Source organism: Lepidochelys olivacea (assembly GCF_965140295.1).
Source record: "Lepidochelys olivacea isolate rLepOli2 genome assembly, chromosome: 11".
Lineage (NCBI taxonomy): Eukaryota > Metazoa > Chordata > Testudines > Cheloniidae > Lepidochelys > Lepidochelys olivacea.
Genome location: NC_140421.1, coordinates 70,869,945 through 70,895,925, shown reverse-complemented (window position 1 = coordinate 70,895,925; position 25,981 = coordinate 70,869,945). Strand labels below are relative to the sequence as shown.

The 25,981-nt window shown below is 40.6% G+C and overlaps 1 protein-coding gene across 1 annotated transcript in view; it reads right to left on the bottom strand.

Moving 5' to 3' along the window:
• Nucleotides 1–25,981, bottom strand: part of DRC11 (dynein regulatory complex subunit 11) — a 160,049-nt gene that overhangs the window by 127,261 nt on the left and 6,807 nt on the right. Inside the window, exons 2-5 of the mRNA XM_084643329.1 lie at nt 15,692–16,019; nt 9,579–9,698; nt 6,896–7,087; nt 6,096–6,167 (exon numbers count right to left, since the gene is read on the bottom strand). Coding sequence (XP_084499455.1) covers nt 6,096–6,167; nt 6,896–7,087; nt 9,579–9,698; nt 15,692–16,019 — 712 coding nt within the window. The remainder of the gene's footprint in view (nt 1–6,095; nt 6,168–6,895; nt 7,088–9,578; nt 9,699–15,691; nt 16,020–25,981) is intronic.

Here is a 25,981-nt window from a genome sequence, read left to right as displayed (position 1 = left end):
GCTTGGAGGAATGGATAATAGATTTTAAACAAGTCTCTTATCTTACTAAGCATTTGTTCATAGATCTTCCATTTTAGCACAATACAAAGCACCATATAAATTTATATGACTGAAGTCCCAAATTAGGTACAAAACGGAATCACAAAGCAAAATGTATTACATTCATTAAAGCTTGCCACTATATGATTCACTCCAATAGCTTTGCCAATTAAAGTCATTGTCACATGCATTCAAACAATGGTATTTATTTGTAGTAGGAGGTCTTGGTAGAAAAATACTGAAAATGGCTCAGTTTATGTCATTATGAAACTCACAGTACTTATTAAAAAGATAAAAGGAACATTACATTTGGTGTGGAATTTTAAAAAAAACCTTATTTTTATTCATAATGATGTTATCTTGTACAGTCCTGGTTGTATTTATTTCAGATATTAATCCCAGGCATGCTGCCAAATTTCTTTTACTAAAGATGATAATGCATGTTTTTGATTGTAAAAGCCAATTGTTTAAATATTAGCACAATTTCATAAAAAGAAGGAGCAATAGCAGAAAATAACAGAGATGACTCTGTGTTGCTTTCCAATATCTTACAAGTTTGACACTAAACACATTAAAAAATCACATTAAATCTAGGATAGCATTCTTCAGATTTTGCAAACACATAACTACGGGGAAATAATACAAAACCCCCTTTGTGCTGACTTCTCAAACATAATGGTAGGCTATAAATCAAGCCAAAATAGCATTTTAGATTTAGGTTTAATAAAAACAGACTTTTGGGCACCCTTCAGCTATCCTGTTTATCCACTTCAGGAGCTGGAGAATTATTTTATGCTCTACTTATTTATACAGTTTGCAATATCCAATCAAATTATTTATTTAGCTACAGACTCGAATGTTTACTCAGAAGGCTATTCTGGGGAACACTGATTCTTTATTTTTTTTTTTTGGACGGGCTGAAATGTTATATATTTATTAGGAATTCAAAGGGTAAAAAATTGTTTGGAAATTCCAGACTGTTTCCTCAGATAGAAATATAACCCTTTCCCAAGCCAACATGCCTAAATTAGGGTATGTTTAGAAGAGGTAAGGAGGAGAGAACATAGTTATTTACTGAAGAGCACATAATGTCTTTCAATTGAAAATCCACATGAAAGGAGGGGAAAAAATCCTCTAAAACTATATGGAAGAGCTGTGTATTAACATATATTATACCTTAGACTCCCTTTGTATAAGAGCATAAATGATTGTATAAAAGCAGAGTGTCAAAGTTGCCTAGCAGAGCACAACATATAAATATGTACATGTCCAACAAATAAGGCCTCAGTCCTGTAAACCGCTTCAGCGTGTGAAGTACTTAACTTCAGTGAGACTGACTCCTTGTGTTTGAAGTTAAAAATGTATTGAAGAGTTTTGCCAGATTGGGGCCAGCATGCATTGCACCTTACAGGATTGAGCCGTTCATCTCATGCAATCCATAGTGAAATCCACACATCAACCCTGGTTTCAAATAGTCCCTGGGTGCCTATATAGCTACTCCACGCTCATATTCTCTACTGACAAGATGCATAGGCTGTCGAGCACCAATTGCTGCTACCAAAGACAAAGCAAATTTGCAGCATGGAAGTTTGTTGAGTTTCCAGAGTGTGTACTTTGGTTTTCCTTCCTGCCCTCTCCTTCTCTGACTCCTCCTCTCTTCCCATGGACCAGACTTGTGTAGAATTAGTCAATTTGCAAATAATTTTTAATAACTTTTTATGTTAACAGATTTTCCTCTAAGCTAGCCTGTGTCTTGAGACTATTGAGTACAGGGGGAGCCCAATATATCCTCACTTAAGGACCAGTCCTATTAGGAGATGGGAATCTCCAGAAATGTGCTGGATACCCTCAACTCTCGCTGACTTTTAGAGGCACGTAGCACCTCACAGGATCTGGCTCTATTCTGAGCACAGCTCTCATTGATTTCAATGGAAGGCACATCTGTGTTAGCAAAAGAATTGATTTAGGTTTAGCATTGTGCTCTGGCTGCTTTGCACCACTTTAGTGAAACAAAGCAGCTGCAGACATGGGTTAGCCAGCCAGCTAAGCTGGGTTTGTGGCTGCTTTGGATCACTGGACCAACACAAACCAACCACAGCACACTGGTGAATCTGGCCCCTGATGACTGAAGTCTTAACATTAAGCTGTTCTTGAGTTATCGATAAACAAGAGAAATTAGCTACTAGTTTTAAAAAAATCAGAAGCACGGCATATGGCTGGCCTGTAACTTTAGTACGGCTGGAGGAAGAAAATAAAGGTTTCTTCTGGACGAGGCATGTACATTTTCAGGACAATCTAATTATTATGCCAGAGTCAGAGTGGGTTAAACGTAGAATTTAGAATGGAACATTGACTGCTGAATTAGCTGTGGAGCTGCTAATACACAGCTCCATGGCAGGAATATGAGGAAGACCAGGAAGCAAGTCAGGAGACAGTTATAAAGATATATGTGTTCCTGGTTAGGCCTGCTTCTTTTTACAAATGAAGCAGGTTTTTCAGATCATGATTTATCTGAGATTTAGAAAAACGTGCTGAGGGAATCATGCTGTTTCGGTATAAATAATAACAATAACAACAAGACTTTGTACTAGAGCCAAGAAAAATCTCTGGAACATGGACTTCTACTCTGTCATCAAGTAAAATAAGAAATAGGCTCAAACTCAAGAAAACTGACAAAAAGTGTTTCTGTCAGCACGGAGACATAAGCACTGACAGCAAATTGCATGAGCACTGTTAATTCAGAGGCAGTTAGGATGGCTCTTGGACTATCTTTGTGTATATTCTTGTTAGGTCCATATAACTGAATGGCCCAAAAGTCATTACTAATAATTTAAAGTTTTTCGATTCCTTCTGCAAATTGTAAATTACAGTGCTTTATAAATAAGTTTAAAATAATAATTTAAAGTGAATGTATATTTCTTGCAGTATAAGTCCTGACTCATCTGTAATGGACTTAAAATAATAGATGGCCATGTCTTCTAATTTATCTAAGTCTTAAAGTATTAGAAAAGCAAATTCAGCATGTTTACAGCATGAAGACCTGTGATCATTTTTTAGAGGGCTGACATGATCATACATCAAAGGGGCTTGACCTTTGGTGCTCTCTGCTGATCCATCAACGAGATTTGATGCCTGTTTGCTACTTGTTTCCTTTAGAGGCCGTAGATGGGAATGTGACATTAAAAATGCAGGAAAAACACAAATCCGAAATATGAAAACATTGGAAGACAAAGCAGTTTTCATTTCCTCCATCTCCCCCGATTAGATATTTGATGTCAAATAATGGCTCTATAGAGAACAGTGTTGCAAACATCAATTCTATTGCTCCTAAAAAACGGTCAGAAAGTGAAGAATCTGGACGTTGTGTTAGGTTTTAAGCCCTCTTGTCCCCATGAATGTATAGTTTTTCCCATAGGGTATAATATATTGCTGTCTTCACACCCATTATCAGTGTGCAGGCCACAGTGAAAAGAGGATGCAGCTGTATACCCGATCACACCTGTGACCTCCACTCCTCCATCATCTTCTAGAGACTAGAGCCCTCTCTAAGACTTTTAGGTAACCAATACAGAATATAACAGCGAATGATCCCTTGGGTTCTGAAAGGCATCATTTCTAAAATATTTATGTTCACTAAATCTCAGTGTTCCAGCATTTTAGTCCTGCCCCTGCTGAAGTCTAGGGGAGTTTTCTCATTGAATTCAACAGAAAGCAAAATCAGCACTCACTCCTCATCTGCCACAATGAGTGTTCTTTGGAACTGCACAGGAGAAATGTTAGAAAAGAATCCATAAGAGAGGAATTTCCCATTCATCTTCATATAGCTTAGGGCAGTGGTTCTCAATTTTTCCAGACTACTGTACCCCCTGAGTTGTCTTGCATACCCCCAAATTACACCTCACTTAGAAACTACTTGCTTACACAATCAGACATAAAAATGCAAAAGTGTCACAGCACACTGTTACTGAAAAATGACTTTCTCATTTTACCATATAATTATAAAATAAATGGATTGGAATATAAATACTGTACTTATATTTCAGGGTATGGTATATAGAGTAGGATAAACAAGTCATTGTCTGTATGAATTTTTAGTTTATACTGACTTTGCTAGTGCTTTTTATGTAGCCTGTTGTAAAATTAGGCAGATATCTAGATGAGCTGATGTACCCCCTGGAAGACCTCTGTGTACCCCCAGCGGTATGTGTACCCCTCATTGAGAACCAATGGCTTAGGGCACTGGTTTTCAACCAAAGGTCTGGGGCCCCTTGGGGGGCCATAACCAGGTTTCAGGGGGTCCACCAAGCATGGCCCGCATTAGACTCGCTAGGGTCCAGCACAGAAAGCTGACGTCCCACTGCGCAGGACTGCAGCCTGGGGCCCCAAGCCCCAACACCCGAGGCTGAAGTCAAAGCCTGAGCAACTTAGCTTCGCAATGCCCCCTGTGGGGTGTGCCCCGGGCAACTGCCCTGCTTGCTACCCGTTAATGCCAGCCCTGGCTTTTATATGCGGAAAAACAGTTGTGGCAGGAGCAGGTGCATGGAGTTTTTATAGCATGTGTGTGTGTGTGGGGAAGGTTCTCTGAAAGAAAAAGGTTGAGAACCACTGGCTTAGGGCAATTCAACGTTCTTTCTGTAGGTTAGGTTTTGAAGAACATTCTTAAGTAATGCTCTTTTTCTGTATGTTGTTGGGGGTAGACTTAGTTTTCATAAAGCAATGACCTGCCTAATTATAACTTCACTGTTGGATAAGAAAATTGTCCAACCCATGTTTTGGGGCAAGCAGAAGGTATGCTTCAATGATGGAATATTGACTTTGATTGTTTTAGATGATATTTTAATAGCTCTAGAGTACAAAAAGTCATGCATACATCTAAAAAAATACATGATGAGAATGAATATTACTGTAAGGGCAGTATTGTAAAAGACTGTCATTTGAACACAGTACCAACAGTGCATTGTTGTAGTAGATAAGGGGACCTGGAGGGCACGGCACTAATACTGTGTCATATAAAATAAACACTACGGAGTGGAGAGGGCCAGGACAAATGCATTTGAGGGAATGGATGACAGCTGGAAAGGTATGGGGAGATTCTATCTCGTCTCCCAGCTAGCTGCTGGGAGCACTATAATTTACTGCACACTTATATTCAGCACCAACAATATGCATAGGCTACTGAGCACCAGTTGCTGCTTCCAAGGACAGATCAAATTTGCAATATGGAATTTTGTTGAGTTTCCAAGGAATGAAGGGAATGGCTTTCCTTCGTGTCCTCTCCTTCTCTGACTTTTCCCATCTTCCCACAGACCAGACTTATGTAGAATCAGCTGCTGCTTCCAGTTGCTTGGAGAAGCTCTATAGCCGAGACATGGAGAGGCTGGGGGAAACACATACTTCCTATTTCTGCAGGGAGGAGACGGTTTACCTTCCCTGATTATGGGAGAGGGGGAAACTCCCCTAGGCTGTCCTTCTATTCTCCACCACTCGTGGTCTAAAAGATCACTGTGTATGTTTATTTTCCTCTTTTGCCTCCCCATGCCAGGAGCTCTGAGGTGCTGTTTTGCCTCTTCCCTCCCACGTGGGCCTAAGGGATATATTTATTTGGCAGCTTTTTACTCCCCTTCCTAACCACACACACAATGGGAGAGGGCCTGCAAAATGGTGTGAGGAGAAGACTTGACAGGTTCAACTCTGCTTCAGGAATAAAGCGTCCTGAGGCATTATGAACAGAAGACCGACTAACATGAGTACCTTGCTCTACCATGCCTGGATCATATCCCCCAAATCCTGGAGCAAAGTCTGTCTGTTTCCACATCTGCAGTAGATATGGCACTAATGTATATCATAAGAGGTTATAGCAGAAGTGAGATTGTCCTACTGCCACACCATTAGTCATTTCATTTGAGTTCTTTGGTCTTAAAGACCTCTTTAAAATATGTGGAGAGTTTTAGAAAATGAATGTCTTGTTCTCCCCTACTGTTAAATTACAAAAATCCAAAGGGAAAACAGAATACAATCTTGAATGCATTTTATATTCTTTGGGAAGCAAAACTTACCATCCCCAGAAATATCATTTCCTCTTCTCTCATTTTCTCTGTTTTCTTCCACTGGGTAAATCCACGCCAAACCTGAATTGTAAACATGACTCTAATGAGATAAATGGGCCCTGTTACTGCTTCCTTTACTGCAGGAGGCACAGGAAAAAACAAATAGAGGAAGGAAAAACAGAATATACAATTGAAGCAATTACTCCTGAACAGGTTGCCATCTGCTGTATTATTTTAAACAAATTCTGAAGTCTGCTCTTCCCCCTCCTTCCAGCACATGTTAAAAGCATAATTGTAGAAAGCTTGTTTAGATCTAGGTCCATTCCTGCTCTCACTGAGCTCTGTGGTCCTGCCAACACACAGGAGTATTCACCATGTGGATCCTAGCTAGAAATGGCCTGCCGCTCAACTTCACACTGACTACACTGTCTCAGTTTTTGCAGGGTTGCTTTTTTCTATTTAGGGGCAAACTCTCTTTTGCCCCAGAGAAAGCAGCAAGTTTTACTCCCCAAACACATGAATCACCAGTGATACACTTGGATCTTGGGGTGTGGATCAGAGAGGACAGTTTGGGCCACTGAAATCAGAGGACTGCCCCTGCAGGTCTGTTCCCTTTACTTTCGTTTCTAGTGCTTTGTCCAGTCTTGTTTGGAATGGCCCACGTAATGGGGTTCCAACCAGCTACACAATTAGGCTAATGCCAATTCAGAATGTTCTGTATCATGAGGTTCATTTCTGTTCATGCTGCTCTTGTGAACAAAACACGTTGTCAATTCTGCCAGCACTGTTCTGACAGAAACAAGACTCACCTTTTGAATACGTAGTGCAGCAGCATCCAAATTTGGACCTTTTGCTCCCTGAAGTTTGGCTTGTCTTTCTCTCTTTTCTTCCAGGTAGATTTGCTTCATGAATGTAGCCCTTAGGCGACCCTGCCGAGCCCTCTCAGAAATCTGGATTACTCTAATGACTTCTTCAAGAGGCAAGGGCTTTACGTATTTCTTCTGTGGTACAGCGAAAAACAAACAGATAAATGGGCCTGTTATCAGAACATGTAGATCCCAAGAATTACTTCCCTGAATCATTTTGAAAATTCAGATGTGTCTTTTGTTAACTCTACTTTAGTTGGCAAATTGAATAACTAACAATATCTTAGTGGAATCCATCCAAGACAAAAGTAGCCCCAATGCAGAGAGGGTGAAACCCATACCTCAGGACCACCTAATTTTAGTTTTGACAGTTTGGCATTTTGATAATTGTACCAGGATCTTAATTTTAACCTGAAAAGCATTTTAAGGAGAAAGTGAACCAGACATGCTATAACCATCATACCTTTTGGTAAGGTAGCATTTTGAGGGGGCAAGGAGTTCCTGATGACATGGAGTAAAAAGTAAGAATCGTTCTTACTGTAGTTTCTGTAACAAAGAACTTATCCCTTTTATTTTGTTTGAGAAATAAGCCTAAATATCAGTATGGCTAAATTCTATTAAACTAATAGCTGTATATTGACTTCCTCTTATTTCCCTCCTAAATTCTGAAGATAGGAGCTTCTGGATATGCCCATGAGGTCTAGAGTTCATCTGCTGGAGAGGCAGAATTTTTCCCCCTCTCCTGTTATTGACATCCTCAATTGGATACAGTTCTGTATACAAATATTGAGTTGGGCTCACTGTACTAAATTTTAAACTTGGTTTTCCCTACAAGGAAAAATACATAATCTATGAGTACACAAAAATGATATCCATAAAAGTCCCCTGCTGAACTATTTAATTTTTAATGCATGCTCTTTAACAGTTTTTTGTTACATGCATATGGGAATACAGTAGCTTGTTAGCAGACAGCCAGAATTTTTGTTTGTTAATTAATTAAACATTAATTAAAAATTGTTAATTAATGTTTGTTAGCAGACAGCCAGAATTTCCTGAATGTATATGGTTCACTATGATGCATACTAAAGTGCAGAAGACTCAACAGCAATCTCAGTGGTAGTAGTTGAGCACAGGAAATAAGTAGACAGAATTAACTGGAAGCAGAGCACAGAGCACATATATAAACTGTGTTAATAAAAAAGATTATTCAGCTTTACAAGCCTCACAGGGTGGTAGCATGTCAAGAGAGACCTGCCCTTCAGTTACACTAGAGTACACGATGTGTAAAGTCCTCACTCCCATGTAATCTGGCTCCACACCAGGCAGATTCATCCTTAGTATGTCACTCTTGGTGAGGGAGGTGGGCAGAGCACAGGTAGGCAAACACACTTTAAGATAAAAACGAGGAGTCCGGTGGCACCTTAAAGACTAACAGATTTATTTGGGCATAATCTTTTGTGGGTAAAAAACCACTTCTTCAGATGCCTGGAGTGAAAATTACAGATGCAGGCATATAATAAATAAATCTGTTAGTCTTTAAGGTGCCTTGTTGTTTTTGTGGATACAGACAAACACAGCTACCCCTCTGATACGTGACACTTTAAGATGTGCAGGGATTGAGACTAAGGAACTGCCTATGAATATTTTTGTTAGTTCATTATGAAATGCACAGGAGCCCTCGCTCAACTCCTTATTTTCACTGTCCAGATTAGTTCAACCACAAATTTTTGGTGTTGAGAGTCTCACGTACCTAGTAGGGAAGAATAATTTCCTCCACTGCAGGGTGAAATTCTATGGCTTGGGTGTTGTAGGAAGTCAGATTATATTATCATAGTGATCTCTTATAGCCATAAAGTCTATGACTCTAAATTAGCCAGAATTAATGCACAGTTGTGCACTTTAGTAGTTTAGAGGGCAGGAAAGCTTCCAAAGAGTACTGCACATATGCAGCACTCTATTTGCAAAGAGTCTTAACTCCATCAGCTCAAAACCAGTTTTCACCAGGTTGTTCAAAGACACTTCTCCGCTCTACGGATTGTCTCAATGCCAAATTTCAGTTTTCTTCTCCTAGCTATTGCAGCAGCATAGCTATACAGAAAAGAGCACAGGAATTTTTCAGAATGTTATAAACAATTAAAATGGGAGATTAGAATGCTAATAGTTATGCAACCTTCACTGTGATTTCTGTTCTTGTTATAGATCCTGACTCAGCACAGTACTTAAGCATGTACCTAAGTTGAAATCAGTGGGACTATTTGTGCAATAAAAGTTAGCCATATGCTTAAGTACCCTGCTGAACTGGGGCCATAATGCTGCCCTTCTATTACTTTCACAGCATAAAATGAAGCCAGATTATTTTGCAAAGTTACCATTGTTAATATTGCTCAGATTGAAGACATTCCTTCCTGGTGGAAATGTACATTATGTTTCTTTTCAGTTGTGCTTCACCCATCAATGCAGTTTGATTAAATATATACTACAAAAATATTTCTCACTTCAATGTTTCATTATAGATTGGTATGGGGAAAATGTATCTGCTTCACTCATATGTGTGAAAAAATGTTCAGTTACAAGGTAAAAGGGTAGGCAGATGACTGGATAATTACGGTACCTATGGTATACTAACCGGTTTGATGTCTTGCAATCCAGCATTAATTAAAATCTGAGCAAGGATTTTCTCCCTCTCTCTCAGCACCTTCAGCTTCTCCTTAATAAAATACCTTGGAATAGGGATTTCTATGTGTTCCTAGGGGAGAGAAATATTCATGGGACACTGTTAGAGCTTTGTTTAAAACCATGTTGCTTATTACCTTAACACCTTTCCTTTACAGACTAATTAAGTTGGCCTAAAGATTCTTGAATTTCCAGGAGTGTTGTGTGACTTGACCTATGTAACAGCTGCTGTGCTATTACTTTGCAATTACTCAAGGTCTAAATCAACAACAAAAAATGAATCCAGTTTCATACAGATTTCCGCAGCATTTTTTAAAATTGTGCAATTCCAAATTAAAAAATTAGCAACTATTTTGAACATTTCAGGGTTTGCCGGTATTTAAAAAATGTACAGACAGTGACTTCCACTTATTTTAATAAACTCATTAGTATGATCCTCCCACATTATTTAATCAACCTCTTGGAAAACAAATCAGCTGTATTGCATTGATATTATTACAAGGAATTAATACCAGGTTAATTATCCAGCCTCTTCAGTATTTCTAAGGTGCTTATCCCCTGTAGTATCTAATCACCTCTCAGCATCAAGAATGATTGGAAATGTCTACACAAAGTCTGCCTTTACTCACTTGTATCATAAAAATTACAACTGTCTCACATTTCCATTGATTGTTGTCTTACAGGATTATTCACTGATGCCGAGAAGTGAAAGAAGAGGGCTTCTTTGAGAGACATGCAGAGAAAGAAGAACCCCCAAAAGATCTACGAATTAGCAGAAGCCAAGGCATTACTGAGTAGCACAACTGATTGTTAGAACCTTGCTTATGAATTGAGGCAATTCTTCCAAGAGTACGCTATCACTAGCAGTCCTTAATGGCAAGTACAAATTAATGAAAAGGCATGAGAGAGACAAGATGGGCGAGGTAATATCTTGTATTGGACCAACTAGTTATGGTGCAGAGACAGATTTTCGAGCTCACACAGAACTGAAGAAGAGCTCTGTGTAAGCTTGAAAGCCTAACTCTTTCATTAACCGAAGTTGGTCCAATAAAAGATGTTACCGCATCCACATTGTCTCTCTAATATTCTGGGACTAAACATGACTACTGTGCCGCTGCAAACATGAAAACACATTGACAGCAGTCTCTGTTTTGGATTCCTGATAGACCTGGAACATAATGGTGCCATTAACAAAGATTTTATTAAAGAAATGGCTAAAATATTCACTCAAGCAAATGGACTGTTGCTTTTGTTTCTACAGAACCCTGGCTATCACTTCAGATATGGGCAACAGTACAGTGCATAAGCAGCGAGGTGAAAAGGCATTGGATGCCCACTAAAACAGCACCAATGTCTAGCTAAAGATCCTGGGAGATACTCTATGTTTCTATGCTTTGTGAACTCTAAAGTGCGAGAGTGTGATGGAAGGCTCAAGTGCTAAGGAAAACAGTTTCTGTAAATCAACATCTTACCACATGTGAGTAGCAAGCCCATCTAGCTTTCCTGTTAGTGGCTCCTGTCCTGGAGCCCAGGCCCCCCTGTTGTGGTAGTGTATGTAAGGGAAAGCTCAGGACTGGGTTTGTGTCATGGCATAGAGAGTTTTTGCCTCTTTTTACATAATTGTCTCTATCACAGCAGAGGCCTGATTTGAGAGGTTTTCTGACTACATTGTTGGCCTAGTTTTCTGCTTCTTCCATCTTAATTTTTGACTGCTCTTAATAGCATGCTGTGTCATAAGTTGTTCTCTTGGTTTTCCTCACCTGTTCCTATATGAATATCTCACTTATGCTCCTTTTTTCCCAGAGAAGGGAAATGTATGCACTATTATTTCCAAGTCTGTCTGCAGATTTCTGTCCTGATGGCCCCAGCAATGATGAGATGAGCCTGTTCCATTTAGCAGTTTCAGGGAGCACTTTCTTGCTTCAGACATGAAGCAATGTTTGGCTGTAAAAATCTGAAATGAGATGTGCACTCCATCTCTATGCTGGGAATGATGAGCTACTCCCTAGAATGATCAAGAAATCAACACAACGTCAGTCCCGGACGACTGGAAAAAGGCTAATGTAGTGCCCATCTTTAAAAAAGGGAAGAAGGAGGATCCTGGGAACTACAGGCCAGTCAGCCTCACCTCAGTCCCTGGAAAAATCATGGAGCAGGTCTTCCAGGAATCAATTCTGAAGCACTTAGAGGAGAGGAAAGTGATCAGGAACAGTCAGCATGGATTCATCAAGGGCAAGTCATGCCTGACTATTCTAATTGCCTTCTATGATGAGATAAATGGCTCTGTGGATGAGGGGAAAGCGGTGGATGTGTTGTTCCTTGACTTTAGCAAAGCTTTTGACACGGTCTCCCACAGTATTCTTGCCAGCAACTTAAAGAAGTATGGGCTGGATGAATGGACGATAAGGTGGATAGAAAGTTGGCTAGATTGTCGGACTCAATGGGTAGCGATCAATGGCTCCATATCTAGTTGGCAGCCGGTATCAAGTGGAGTGCCCCAAGGGTTGGTCCTCGGGCCGGTTTTGTTCAATATCTTCATAAATGATCTGGAGAATGGTGTGGATTGCACCCTCAGCAAGTTTGCAGATGACACTAAACTGGGAGGAGAGGTAGATACACTGGAGGAAGGGATACGATACAGAGGGCCCTAGACAAAATAGAGGATTGGGCCAAAAGAAATCTGATGAGGTTCAACAAGGACAAGTGCAGGGTCCTGCACTTAGGACGGAAGAATCCCATGCACCGCTACAGACTAGGGACTGAATGGCTCGGCAGCAGTTCTGCAGAAAAGGATCTAGGGGTTACAGTGGACGAGAAGCTGGATACGAGTCAACAGTGTGCCCTTGTTGCCAAGAAGGCCAATGGCATTTTGGGATGTATATGTAGGGGCATTGCCAGCTGATCGAGGAACGCGATCGTTCCCCTCTATTTGGCATTGGTGAGGCCTCATCTGGAGTACTGTGTCCAGTTTTGGCCCCCACACTATGAGGGGGGATTTCATAGCTGCTCTTAACTACCTGAAAGGGGGTTCCAAAGAGGATGGATCTAGACTGTTCTCAGTGGTAGCTGATGACAGAACAAGGAGTAATGGTCTCAAGTTGCAGTGGGGGAGGTTTACGTTGGATATTAGGAAAAACTTTTTCACTAGGAGGGAGGTGAAATGCTGGAATGTGTTACCTAGGGAGGTGGTGGAATCTCCTTCCTTAGAAGTTTTTAAGGTCAGGCTTGACAAAGCCCTGGCTGGGATGATTTAGTTGGGGATTGGTCCTGCTTTGAGCAGGGGGTTAAACTAGTTGACCTCCTGAGGTCCCTTCCAACCCTGATATTCTATGATTCTATGAACACTTCCACAGTTTTTCAAGGATGCAAGACTCTTTATGGTTGATTATAAGACAATCCCACAGCCTAACTGACTTCTACCCGGTACGAGGAGGTAAAGGCCTAGCACCAAGCATTAGGCAGCCAAAAGAGGACAGCCTTCATTCTCAAGCACTTTGTAGGACACAACATTGTGAAACAATAGGCTTGTGATATTTGTCCACAAACATCAAGTCACAGATGGAGCCTTTAACCATACCCTACCTTACATAGGTGTAGTAAGGATAAATACATTAAAAAGTATCTGTATAATTACCATAGATAGGTAGATTCCATGTCTGAAGGTGAACTAGAGAAAGGTGGCACACAGATAACTGGAGAAAAATAAAGCTCAAATGCTTGAATGGCATACCAAAAATAAAACCAGTGCACCTCAGAATCATCCATCAGATGTAACATGCCTAAGAGTTAGCAATTCTGAATATTCCTCACTGTTATCATGATTATGCTGGACTACAAGCCCTTCACAACTGATGAAAGTAAGGGCCCTGGTGCAAAGATGGGGGAAGTCCCATCTAGATATATGGAGTTTGTTGTGTGCATTGACCAGGACCTTAGTACTGGAGCCAAGGATGTTACAGATAAAAATATAGTCAAGTCTATGTTGTCATCAACTGTTGAGAATAGTTCTAAACCAGCCTCCCCAAACATCTCAATGCTATCTTCACTCAGCAGGTACACCATGCCTTGTTAGTTCTAAGGTGGGGCAGAGGGACGAGAATTCGTCTTCATTTTTTTAATACCTGATGTTAAAAATGTTACATTTCAAACTCATCAACTTTTCTCTCTTGGTTGATTTACCTATAAATCATCAAAATACAGTGATATTCATAATTGTGGTTTTTACAAAAATCTAATATATTTTGAGTTATCAGATTCTGAATGATGCCTTTATATTCTCCAATATGTCTTCTGATGGTCAAAATAGTTCTCTGCTATGAATAAAATAGCAGAAAGATGGTTGATTGAAATAAGTAGCGATCACTGTACTATACATATTTATATGGCAAAATAATCAGTTAAAAGCTGCAACATGTTTCATATCTAAAACCCGAAGAACTAATTCTACAATATGTTAAGATACCACTAGGAAATTTCTTTCACATTATAACCAGGATCCAGAAAATAGTATCATTTAAACAATACCTTTGTTTACTTTTCCATTAGAAAGCTGTTACCTACAGTACCCAACTTTGACAACAGGTAGAGTTGTCAGAAACAAAAGGAATTATCAATCAAATCACCATTATTTCTCATCTGGTTTTTACACCTTCAACCTTCAAGGATCCATATTATGGCCATACAGTAGAACCTCAAAGATACAAGCACCAGAGTTAGGGACTTAGCGGTCAATGGGACACCGTGTGAATCCGGAAGTAACCAATCAGGTGGCAGCAGACACACAAAACAAAACAAAAAAGCAAATACTGTACTGTGCCTGTATTGCATCTTAAAGATAGGCACAGCTGGACTGCTTGTCCCCCATGCCCGGAGCCAGCAGAGCAGGAGCAGTGCTGGGGTCTGCGCAGCTTTCGCCCGTCGCCAGGTGGGGGGGACGACACTGTTTTTATGCCCCCCTCGGCTAGGAGGGGGACATACTGTTTGCACACACACCCCCTCCCCCCCCGCCTGGAGGGGGATAAGCTTGCAAATTCATGCTGGAGCTGAGTAGGGGGCTCAACTGCTGTTGAATCCTGGCCTGGAGTGTCAGCTGCTGGTTCTGGAGCCCAAACTGTGCTTTGTTCAGAGTTATGAAAATTTCAGAGTTACGGGCAACCTCCATTCCTGAGATTTCTGTAACTCTGAGGTTCCACTGTATTTACTAGGGTTGAGGTTTAGTTGGGATGTCCTTCAGACAACTGCTCTTAAATTGGATAGAAGGGTTACTACCAGGCAATCCTTTTCCCTAGACATTGAATGTGGTCCCAGCCCCTTCCTGTCTTGCAATGAGAGGGCAGACTAAAGTTTCTCAGGTGGCAGTTTGGAGAACTAACCACAGGACCAGTCTATTTCCCACCTAGTTTTATCTGTAACCTCTGAGAGAGTCATGAGCTCAAACTGATTCATCTTGAAGCAGAAGGCAAATCAAACTGAACTCTGACATCAGCTGTGGCTTGGTCCTGAGTGGACCATCCTATGTGACCCTACAGTAAAATCAGGGTGGATTTGCAATGTTGCATTATTAACATAGAAGCTGTTATTCTAGCATGAGTTCACTTTAGGACCAAGCAGAACAAGTCAGACATAAAGGAAAGACATAACCTTTATTAAAAACTATACATCTTTGATAATATTCCAGACATATTGAAATATAACATATTGATCAAGCAGATTCATTTTTAAAATCATTCTCCCATGTGAAAATCTCACTTGCGAATGAATATATTCTGTGTAGTTATTTTTAACAAAAATACATGACTATGCAGTAAACTAGTGAGCATATAGTAGGCCAAGTTCTCGGCTGATGTAAATTGGGGCAATTTCATTGAAATAAATGGTGCTGTGCCAATTTACACCAACAGAGAATTAGCCCAGTGCTGTTAAATAGTATTGACTTTCTGGTAAATACTAGGCTAGATCCTCAGATAATGTAAATCAGCATAGATTCATTGACATCAAGCGATTTACATTAGAATATAGAATATACAGAATATATTCCTAACTTGCTTATGATAAAAGTATACCTACAGGGGACAGCTTAAGATCTTGCAGGATATCATCAAAGTAATGAAACTCCGAGTTCTCCAGCTCCACCATTTCATTCTTTAGCTCCAGGATACGGCCCATCACTCCGTCCAGCACTTGCCGAATCACTAACCGTTTTTGTGGGTGAACAATCTGGTCGTAGGCAGTCTCCAAGTTACAGAAAATTTGCACATATTTAATGTAGAAGGTGGCTAACATCTGGAACACTGTTATGCGATCCTTCTGTACCTTTAGGAGCTTATCTTCTATCTCCCTCTGGAGCAGACCGTTGAGGGCTTCTTGGGCTTCTGCCCACATCTTATTATAAGTGCTAATAGAAAGGAGAAAAGAATATCTTAGCTGCAGCTATATGCATTGATTAGCACACAATTGGTAGCACAGGTATTGAGTGTCTCTATGACTCCAGAAGTGTGGCTAGCTGACAAATGCAAGCACTGAAGTGCATTTTAATTCCCAAAAGATTTTAAAAAAACTTAGCTAAAATGTATTTTAAAGCAGAGTTACTGAATTAAACCATAGTTCTTTTTTTATTGTCTCTACTAGTAAAGCAGCTTTAGAAATAGGAGTTTCAAAATTATGCTTTAATAAAATTAAAAAGTTAGAAATTCTTGGCGTTCACCACAAAATATAGTTGTAACAACAGCCCCAGTCTAGCAACGAGCTCTGCATAGGCAGACCCCTGTGCCTATGTGAAACTCCACTGAAGTCAATGCAGGATCAGAACCTAAGGCATGTACGTCAGGCGTCACAACCCTTATTGCATGATTCAATGTCCAGTGGTTACAATTTAAAAAAATAAAATGTTAAGCTCTCCTTTTTATTCTCCTGTCAGGAATTGGGCTGCAGCAGCATCAAAAAGGAGTTTAAAGGTTACAATGGTGGTGATTTTTTTTTCCATTGGCAATATGATGCAAAATGTGGACATGGAATTTATATCACCTGCATCTTGGAAACTGTAGGTTCTGCAAGGAATTGCTTGTATTTCCACAGGCTGTGACAATAACAGCAGGCTTCTCTTACAAGCCAGTCTTTCTAGGCTGGCTGCAACAGCAATGATTGTGGGGGGATCAAGGAAGGTAGTGTGGCCTAGAAAATAAGTGCCTGGTTCTAGTCCCAGCTCTGCCACTGGCCTGCTGGATGACCTTGCATAAGTTATTACACCTCACTATGCGTCAATTTCCCCATCTGTAAAATGGGCATAATGATACTCACTTCCCTTTGAAAAGTGCTTTGGATCTACTGATGAAAGTGCTATATCAGCACTAGTTGTTTGTTTTTTTTACAGTGCCAACATAGAGTATATTGGAACATGCTACTGTAAGATGGAAACTGGAACATAGGAATGGTTAAAGAGGTATTCTAAAAAGAGCACTCAGTCTCAGAGCAATGCTGGAAATCCTGAACTAAGAAAGGAACTGCCATGTACAATGGGTTGGAACTCTGCTTTCACCGTTCATCCTAAGTCTCTCAAATGTTGATGCATGACAGCTAGTAAGGTAGGAAAATAATGTGAGAAAGGACCTCAGATGACAGAATGTATAGTTTTGTGGTTAAGGCCATGGGCTGAGACTCAGGATATGCATCAGTTCCTGGCTCTGTCATAGACTTTCTGTGTGACCTTGGTCAAGTTACTTAAACTCCCTGTGCTTCAGATACCAATATGCAAAATGGGGTTAATAATGCTGTTTTTATCTGTCTTGTCTATTTACACTGTGTTTTCTTCAGGGTAGAGGCTGCCTCTCACTATGTGCATGGTATAGCACCTAGGAGAATGGGGCCTCTGAGTTACTGTAATACAAATAAATAACATGGTTTAAATCTCTAAGGTAAGTAGAAGTGGCAACTAAAAAACCAGACCTGACTCCCTCAGAATTCTGAGGAGATTTGTATCTAAAGCTGAAAGTAAAGTTTTACTTCACCCAAAAACTAAAGCAAGCACCCTGGCTAGAAAACCTAGAGGGATGGAGTTCTCTGTTCCCTCTGTTGGGGAGAAGTGGAAAACCCAGCTCTGGCTAACTTCATTTACATGAATTGTAATATTGTTTACCCATAATTCCACTATTGAGTTTTTGTTGTTTTGGTTGGAAATGTTTGTTTTCATGTGTAAAGGTGATAATAGGTTGTTGCCGGTACTGTGCTCATTAAAGGACATAGAACTGTGCAAGATATGCCATGGGTGAGGAATCACCCTGACTGAACAAGAAACAGACTTTGGTTGGATAACAAAGCTTGGCCTCAACAAAGAGATAGGAAGTTTTGTCTTGAAGAATTCTTATCTAGAGAATAGGGATTTTAACCTAGGGTCCAGTTCTGCACTGTGTTCCCCATGTGGTGATTCCCTAACCTCAGTGAAAAACTCCATAGAGAGGTCTGTCTGGAGTATCATAGAATATCAGGGTTGGAAGGGACCTCAGGAGGTCATCTAGTCCAACCCCCTGCTCAAAGCAGGACCAATCCCCAATTAAATCATCCCAGCCAGGGCTTTGTCAAGCCTGACCTGAGTAGTGATGGAGAAGCAGAGCTGGCTCTGTGCAGAGGCCTCACTGGTAGCAGTGGAGTAGAGTTGGTTCCACAGGAAGTCCTGACCAGACCAGTGGTGGCAATAGTGAGCTGACTTCACAGTGTCCTAGCTCACTCAGCTGGTGCAGGCAGACCTGGAAGCACTGGACTGGCCTAGGTTGCTGCTCATTGGAGTCAGATCTGGCAGAATAGTTCTCTGAGGTCTAGAGCTGACAAGCAGAGGAGAGCCGCCCCTGGATATCCTTTGGTTACCACTGAGACTAACTCAACCTGTGAGTGGGGTTTTTAGTGGGTGGAGTTTGTGGTGATACAGGGTTCTGGAGTTCCATAAGCTGGACTGGGAGATGACCAGACTCTTGGTGTATTCATTTGGGTTGTTCAGGTTCTAATATATAAATATATGTCATTGTTTTGTGTCATGTTTCTTTTGGTTGTGTTCGCCTTTTTCCCCAAATTAAAGATTCCTGTGTTCCATATTTCTGAATGACTTTCGAGCGCTTGTGAGTGGGGAAAAAACTTCCTGTAAGCGTGACAAGGAAAGTTTTATTTTTATTTTCCAGAGACAGAAACAAGAGTACTGTTCTGGGTGGGGTTTGAATCATATATCTATTTATCTTAGAGAAGGACCCCTAGTTACATTCAAACTGGCCCTTGTTGCTGTCACTGGTACCTAGCAGAAGGATTATTAACACATTCAAGAGTAAAGGAGCAGGACAAGGATACAACTGAATTATGTCTGTTACATTTTATAGAACCATTTTGGACCTGTTATCTTACTGGTCTGATTGGGACTGAGAATGCAGTTGTGTATTAATTTTCTGTTGTGATGAAGAGGTCAAGCAGCTGTAACCTGTGTGATTTTGTCATCCATAACTGTGTGGGTTGGAATCTTTGTAAGCCAATCATATTGTTCCCTCATGCCTATGCATTTTATCATACTGAATGATATACTTGCAATTGTAATGAGGCTATGGAGATGACAGGATAATATTTTAGTAAGGTCTCTCATCATGGACATAATGGCTTGAGCTCTCTATATTTGTTTATTTCTTCAGGATATTGATGGGGATGTTCTGACTGACTAGAATGATCAGCAAAAATTTTAACAATTTGAGCCTGCTATTGAATTTACATGCTTTATTTTTTTTTAAAGTGTATACTATACTTTTCAGCTTCAGCAGGAAGCAGCTGGCCCTGCTCTTCTTAATGCATTAACAGCCCACCCAGATATTTCCCCCTTTCTTCCAACTTCATTTACATCCCATTGCACCAAGTGACTCAGTAGATTGCAGCAATTAACCCAGGTGCAAGAGATAAACAAAATAAAACCACTGGGATAGGAAAGATTGGCACAAACAAGAACACCATTAGCTGTGCCCTGACAGCTCAGCCAATTGATCAATGGGGTTTTGTACACTTTCTTAGAATTGGGGACTCAGATGAACGGAAACCAATGAGACTCATGGGGTACTCCAGCACAGAAGAACACAATACGCTGTTGTACTTTCCTAGCTGTGTGTATCTAGAATCAATTTGCAGTGGGGAGGTTATAAATCTTTTAGGATGTCTGGGCCTATAGACTGTACCCCAACTACAGGCTTGATTTATGAACAGTGGGTTTCCTCAGGCTACAACATTTCAAATGCAAGTTGTTTCAGAGCTGACAATAGGCATCAGTGCAACCAAAACTGCCCATGCAACTGTCCACTACATTTTACAATAACCTCTTTCTCTCTCCCCAGTCTGTGGAGAATGCCGAGTGTTCTCCCATTGTGCCAGCTACTATTCAGTTTCTTTTTATATTTTTGAATCTTTTTTTAAAAAAATTAAAGCATGTTAACGTAAGGCAAAATAGTATCAGATAAGTGTAAGATAATGACAAATTACTGCAAGCATGTTGTTATGGATCGGTTTCATGTCTGTGGAGATCATGAAATGTTTCTCTGTTTTTTCAGCATTAACATTCAATCTAACGAAAGGATGGGAAGTGTGTATGTGGGGGGAATAAAGTATAAAACATTAAGGAAGAGAAAAAGGAGGGAAAAGAATGACATCAAAACAATGAAGGGCAGATTCTCACATGGTGTAAGTCAGCATACATACTGTAAGAGGCTAATTAATATATATTATCGCTCATCTTAATTAATTGGCCTCTTACAGTTTGTATGGCAATTTCCATCTTCTCTGTATGTATATATATATATCTTCTTACTATATGTTCCATTCTATGCATCCGATGAAGTGGGCTGTAGCCCACGAAAGCTTATGCTCTAATAAATTTGTTAGTCTCTAAGGTGCCACAAGTACTCCTGTTCTTTTTGCGGATAGACTAACATGGCTTCTACTCTGAATCCTGTCATTAGTTTCTACAGTCATTCTCCCTCTGTCAGAGTGGCTAATGCTCCCTGTGTGCTAGAGGGAGCAACTTCTGTGCTGAGGGGAGTGCCTGGCCACAGCCCAGGGACCATAGGAGAGGTGTGAGGGCCTTGAGCCATCCCCACCTTACTAACCAGGCAGCACAGGGCCCTTAACTCACTTTTCATTTTGCCCATTTGCTACAGTTTTCTTCCCACAAGCTTGAAAGGGCACTGCACCCCTGTCTTCTAGAAAAAGAGGGACCTGTGGTAAAAATGGCTTCGAGCCACCAAGGAAAGAGTGAAACAAAATCCTGACTGCTGACTTTTCTTTTAATCTTAAAGGAAAATCTTTGCTAGTTGTGATATATACTAGGAACTGTCATAAAGACATCATGAAGACTGGCTCCCTTTCCTTCATTATTAGGCAATGGTCATTAGGGTCATATGTACTAGCGTGTGAAGTTATATCAGAAGTGGATTTAACCCATTAGGGTGAAGGTCATAATTATGACCCTGATCCTGCTGATACTCATGCACATACTTAACGTTACTATCCCAGGTAGTCGCATGGAATTCAGTAGGGCTACACATGGTAGTAAAATTAAATATGTGTGTGACATTCCCCTCTGGTGTTATCCGGACTGGTGATCTGCTAGTTCACTCCAATCCTTGACTCTGGGAGACGAGCCTTACCTCGCTCTACTGTAAAAAACCCCACTCCTGGGCTGTTCATGCCCAGCCTCTGGCATGTAAGCTGCTCCCAGCTACTTGCAACTGAGTGACACTAGCCAATATTTCCAGTCCCAGACACAACCGTAGGAACCTCCATCTTGCGGTGTCCAGTTAAATCTTCTGGTCGCTGCAAGCTTATATAAGTTCATCAATTTAACAAAGAAATTGATATGTATCAAGGGGAGCCTCTGACACACTTCAAACCAAATGCACTGCTTCAGGTAAAATAAACAGATTTATTAGCTATAAAGATAGATTTTAAGTGATTATAAGTCAAAACATAACATGTCAGATGGTCAAATGCAATAAAATCAAAATGCATTCTAAGCTGATTTTAACACTTTCAATGCCCTTACAATTTTAGATGCTTCTCACCACAGGCTGGCTGGTTGCTTTTCAGCCAGGCTCTCCCCTTTGATCAGTGCTTCAGTCACTTGGTGTGGTGGTGTCTGTAGATGTAGGTGGAAGAGAGAGGAAGGGCATGGCAAATGTCTCTTCCTTTTATTAGGTCCTTTCCTTCCCCTTGGCTTTGCTCCCCCACTTCCGAGTCAGGTGAGCATTACTGTTGTGGCCTCATGCAGGTGAGTCATTGCATTGTAGCTCCCTTGCTGGACAATGGCTGTTGATGGATTGTTTGACATCCCACCCAGGCGTTGGTTACTTTCCTTGCTGTTGCCTCTGGGGAGCTAATATCTGGCTGATTCCCCCAACTTACAGCATGTGTTAGTGACAACCATACTACACAATTCTCATAACTTTATATGCATTAATGATAGACATATATGGATAGAGAAATGACTTCTAGCAGATCATAACCTTTCCCCTGATACCTTACAAGGCATGCTTTATATGTAAGATCAGGATTATATGAAAATGAGGAATATGGAAGTTACAGCACGCTCCCCCAAGGTATAGAACATCACAATGTGCATGAGTGTTTTCAGAATGAAGGTCTATAATTGTTCCTGGGGCATCCAACATGCTTACTCAGTAGTGGTAGGAATCAGTGTCAGGAGTAGTAGCAATTGCAGTTAACTATAAAGAGTGTAAATGACTACATTCAAATTTTGAAAGTGTGATTCAAGCGATGAGGAGATGCAGGAAGGACGAGTATTTGGAGGTCTAACCTACTCTATATTAAGTGTTTGGGGGGGAACTAATGCAACTGAGTGTAATTTTCATACTTCCAACCTTAGAAGAAGAAGTTCAGGGGAGGGCAAGAGCCCAGGTTCTCAAAGTTACACACACACACACACACACACACACACACGAAGTATAAGCAGTACTGCTGATTGCCATAGCAGCTGAAAGGCAAGGAATGTTACAGGGGAAAATAAGCAACACTGAGTAATGGGATGAGAAAAACATATACATTCACTTAATTCCAAAGGCCCTGAAGTGCATTCTGGCAGCATTTATGGCTTTTGGGGTAAAAGAGAGTCCTGCCTTTCTGATCAATGTGTTCCTTCAACTCTCTATGCTCCCGGGGAGAGTAAACAAAGTCCAGATACTAGTAGTCAATCAAGAATACTTTATTAATCATCCAGCCTTTGTGCCATAGTATGGCTTCTTCTAGGTTGAACTTTATTTTTATTACTCAGAATAAAATATGACCTACTCATTTAAAAATGAGGCTTAAAGATACATTTCTGTGGTCAAACTGACACAAAAATTATTTAAAACACTGTCAATTTATTTTACACTTATTTAATATTCCTGTATCGTCTGAAGCCTGACAATACATTTCCACCTGACATTTTGTTTCCGGTGTGGAAAAACTAACTTAAGTGCTGTTTTCAACAAAGCTGAAATTAATCTGGTTATTTTTGTTGCACCAATTCCACATTCATGCTGAAGTGTTTACAGAATTAATGTTAAGCATGGGAGTTGTTCCATTGACTATTTGCAGGATTGAGGCCTTAGTGACTTATGTCAACCAATTTTTGTGAACCAGCAACAATTAGTTAACTTCTGCTGCAAAGCCAGCAGAGGGAGATCAAAATACTTTGGGCCACACTGTGATTTACTGGAAGCTGCAACCCACTCTGTGGGGATGATGAGGACAGACGAGCTATGCTCCAGCAGATGTCACGGAAGATAATTTGGCCGACACAGAGGAGTGCAAACTGCAACAGCCGGGCTGTTACTCCACTGCAGGGGACAGCTCACACTCTGTGCAGTGGCCTTCTGCTGATCGGTATACACAAGCAGAAGTGTGGCTCCCCATTGGCAGACTTCTACCTCAGGGTAAAGGAAGAAAAGCCCCCTCAAGCACTCTCACACAGGGCTGGACACTCAAGTACGGAATGGGCTGGAGATACCTTAAGGACACCAACCTCTTTCTTGGGATATTTTGGCTTTTGATCACAGAAAGAATTAGTAGTTCCTGAGGCCCATGAGAATGAAAGGTTAGCTGACTTCCAAAAACATTATCCAAACCTGTTCTGTTCTAAACCTTTCAATTCCAGTTTTGGACAAAATTTTGGGTCAAACTTGCTCACTATCCCTAAAATTAAGCTTGGTTTTAAAATTCTTCCCAAGCTATTCCAGGATGAGGGAGCATACAGTGGAATGACATGAATTGCCTTAACTATTTCCAGGCCAGTCAATGATTTTCTATAGATTCAGTAGCAAAGGGGCAAAATAAAGGAGGATAAAGCTTGACACACTCTAGTCACCGGAAAAAGTAAATACAGCATTGTTAACAGGAACAGCCTTGCACTTCTACCTTCTCCGATTTCATTCTTCAGTAGTGTAACAGAGTGAACACAGGATAAAAGATTGTGTGGCACAAACGTAATGGGAAACCACAGCAAAGACAAGGAAGCCTGCTTCACTAAACACCAGCTGTAACACTGCACCTCAGTAGCTTTCAAGCACCTGCTCTTGCCCAAACTCACAAGGCTGATGAAAAGATAGTTCTTTGGTCAAAGAAGGGTATTGTGCTGGTGAATTTTAATACAACAGCAGGAATAGAAATTTGAGTAATTTACGTGGAGAAGAGATTACCATATGCTGAATTTTACCTTACCATGCTCTAAGGAGCAGCCTTTTATCTAACTATTGCAGCTTCTCCAGCCTGAGGGCAATATAATGCCCTCTGCTTTGAGACGAGGAGGGAAGCAAATGCATGCTTTCCCTGGCAAAATCAGAAGAATATCCCTGTTGTCTGTGGCTGCAAAGTGTGTAAAGACAGCTCTGCAGTATGACAGTAGTACTGCATCCCTATCAGATAACCACCAGTAGCTATTCCATATCGAAGATCCTGTATTGCATTATGCATGTTGAGTGGATGAATGGGACATGGCTAGCCAGAAAGGGTCCAGAGCTAGGAAGTAGCTGTTCTCCATTGTATGCTCCAGCTCCAAGATGCCTTAATTTACACTGCACTGTACCGGGCACGGTAATGAGATTTATTACAGCATTAACTCCCTCCACACAGTTTCTTCCCCCTTGGAGGGGGAAGTAGTATCCAGCTATGCTGCTGGCTGCACTGCTGTTGCTGGTGAGGGGCGGGGAGGACTGCAGACACAGGACAGGCACTCTGCTCACATGTCCCAAAGTCCGCAAGCGGCCAACATTTCCTATTAATGCTTAGGGTTCATGTATGTAAACTGCTGTACAACTCTAACCCCTTTCACACTGATGAGAATATGGCCTATTTTCTAGCATAACTGTTGTTGTAAATTTCCCCCTGCCAATGTTTATTTTTTTCTTTCAAAGCAGAAGACCATGACCCTTAATCCAGTGACCCTCTCCTAAATGGAACCTACAAACTATTCCAAATTCTATAGGTCTAATAATTATACAACGCAGTCTTTGAATACATGAAGGATGGCAATACAAATTGTTTCCATGATAACAGAATGAACTCCAACATGCAAATATTTTATCTGATAAGTATACTTGATCCCTCTTGAAAGAAATATGATTGACTAAAAAGTCATTTGCTACAAGTGCTCAAGGAATATCTTCATGTGTGTTTATAAGGAGGTCAGACTAGATGATCATCATGGTCCCTTCTGACCTTAATATCTATGAATCTATTTGAAAACGATCTAATTCTTCAGTCAGCCAAAATGCTTCTTTAGCAACTACAGTGTCATCTAACTAATTTAAGACACTTCAGTTCTTCATTTACTCTTGTTTTAACAAGCATATTCTCCTAGGTTACATGTGGCAACAACAAAAACTAAGCACAAAGAAATAAGCATTATGAAAATTTAAAACAATCTAAAACTACTATTATCAGATTATACTAAGCTTTTTAGTAGAATAAACACCCTTGATAGCCTGTGTCAGGGTTCCTTCCCCACTCTGAACTCTAGGGTACAGATGTGGGGACCTGCATGAAAGACCCCCTAAGCTTATTCTTACCAGCTTAGGTTAAAAACTTCCTCAAGGTACAAACTGTGCCTTGTCTTTGAACAGTATGCTGCCACCACCAAGCGTTTTAAACAAAGAACAGGGAAAGAGACCACTTGGAGACTTCTTCCCCCAAAATATCCCCCCAAGCCTTAAACACCCCCTTTCCTGGGGAGGCTTGAGAATAATATCCTAACCAATTTGTTACAAAACCGTCCAAGACCCAAACCCCTGGATCTTGGAACAATGGAAAAATCAGTCAGGTTCTTAAAAGAAGGATTTTATTAAAAAAAAAAAA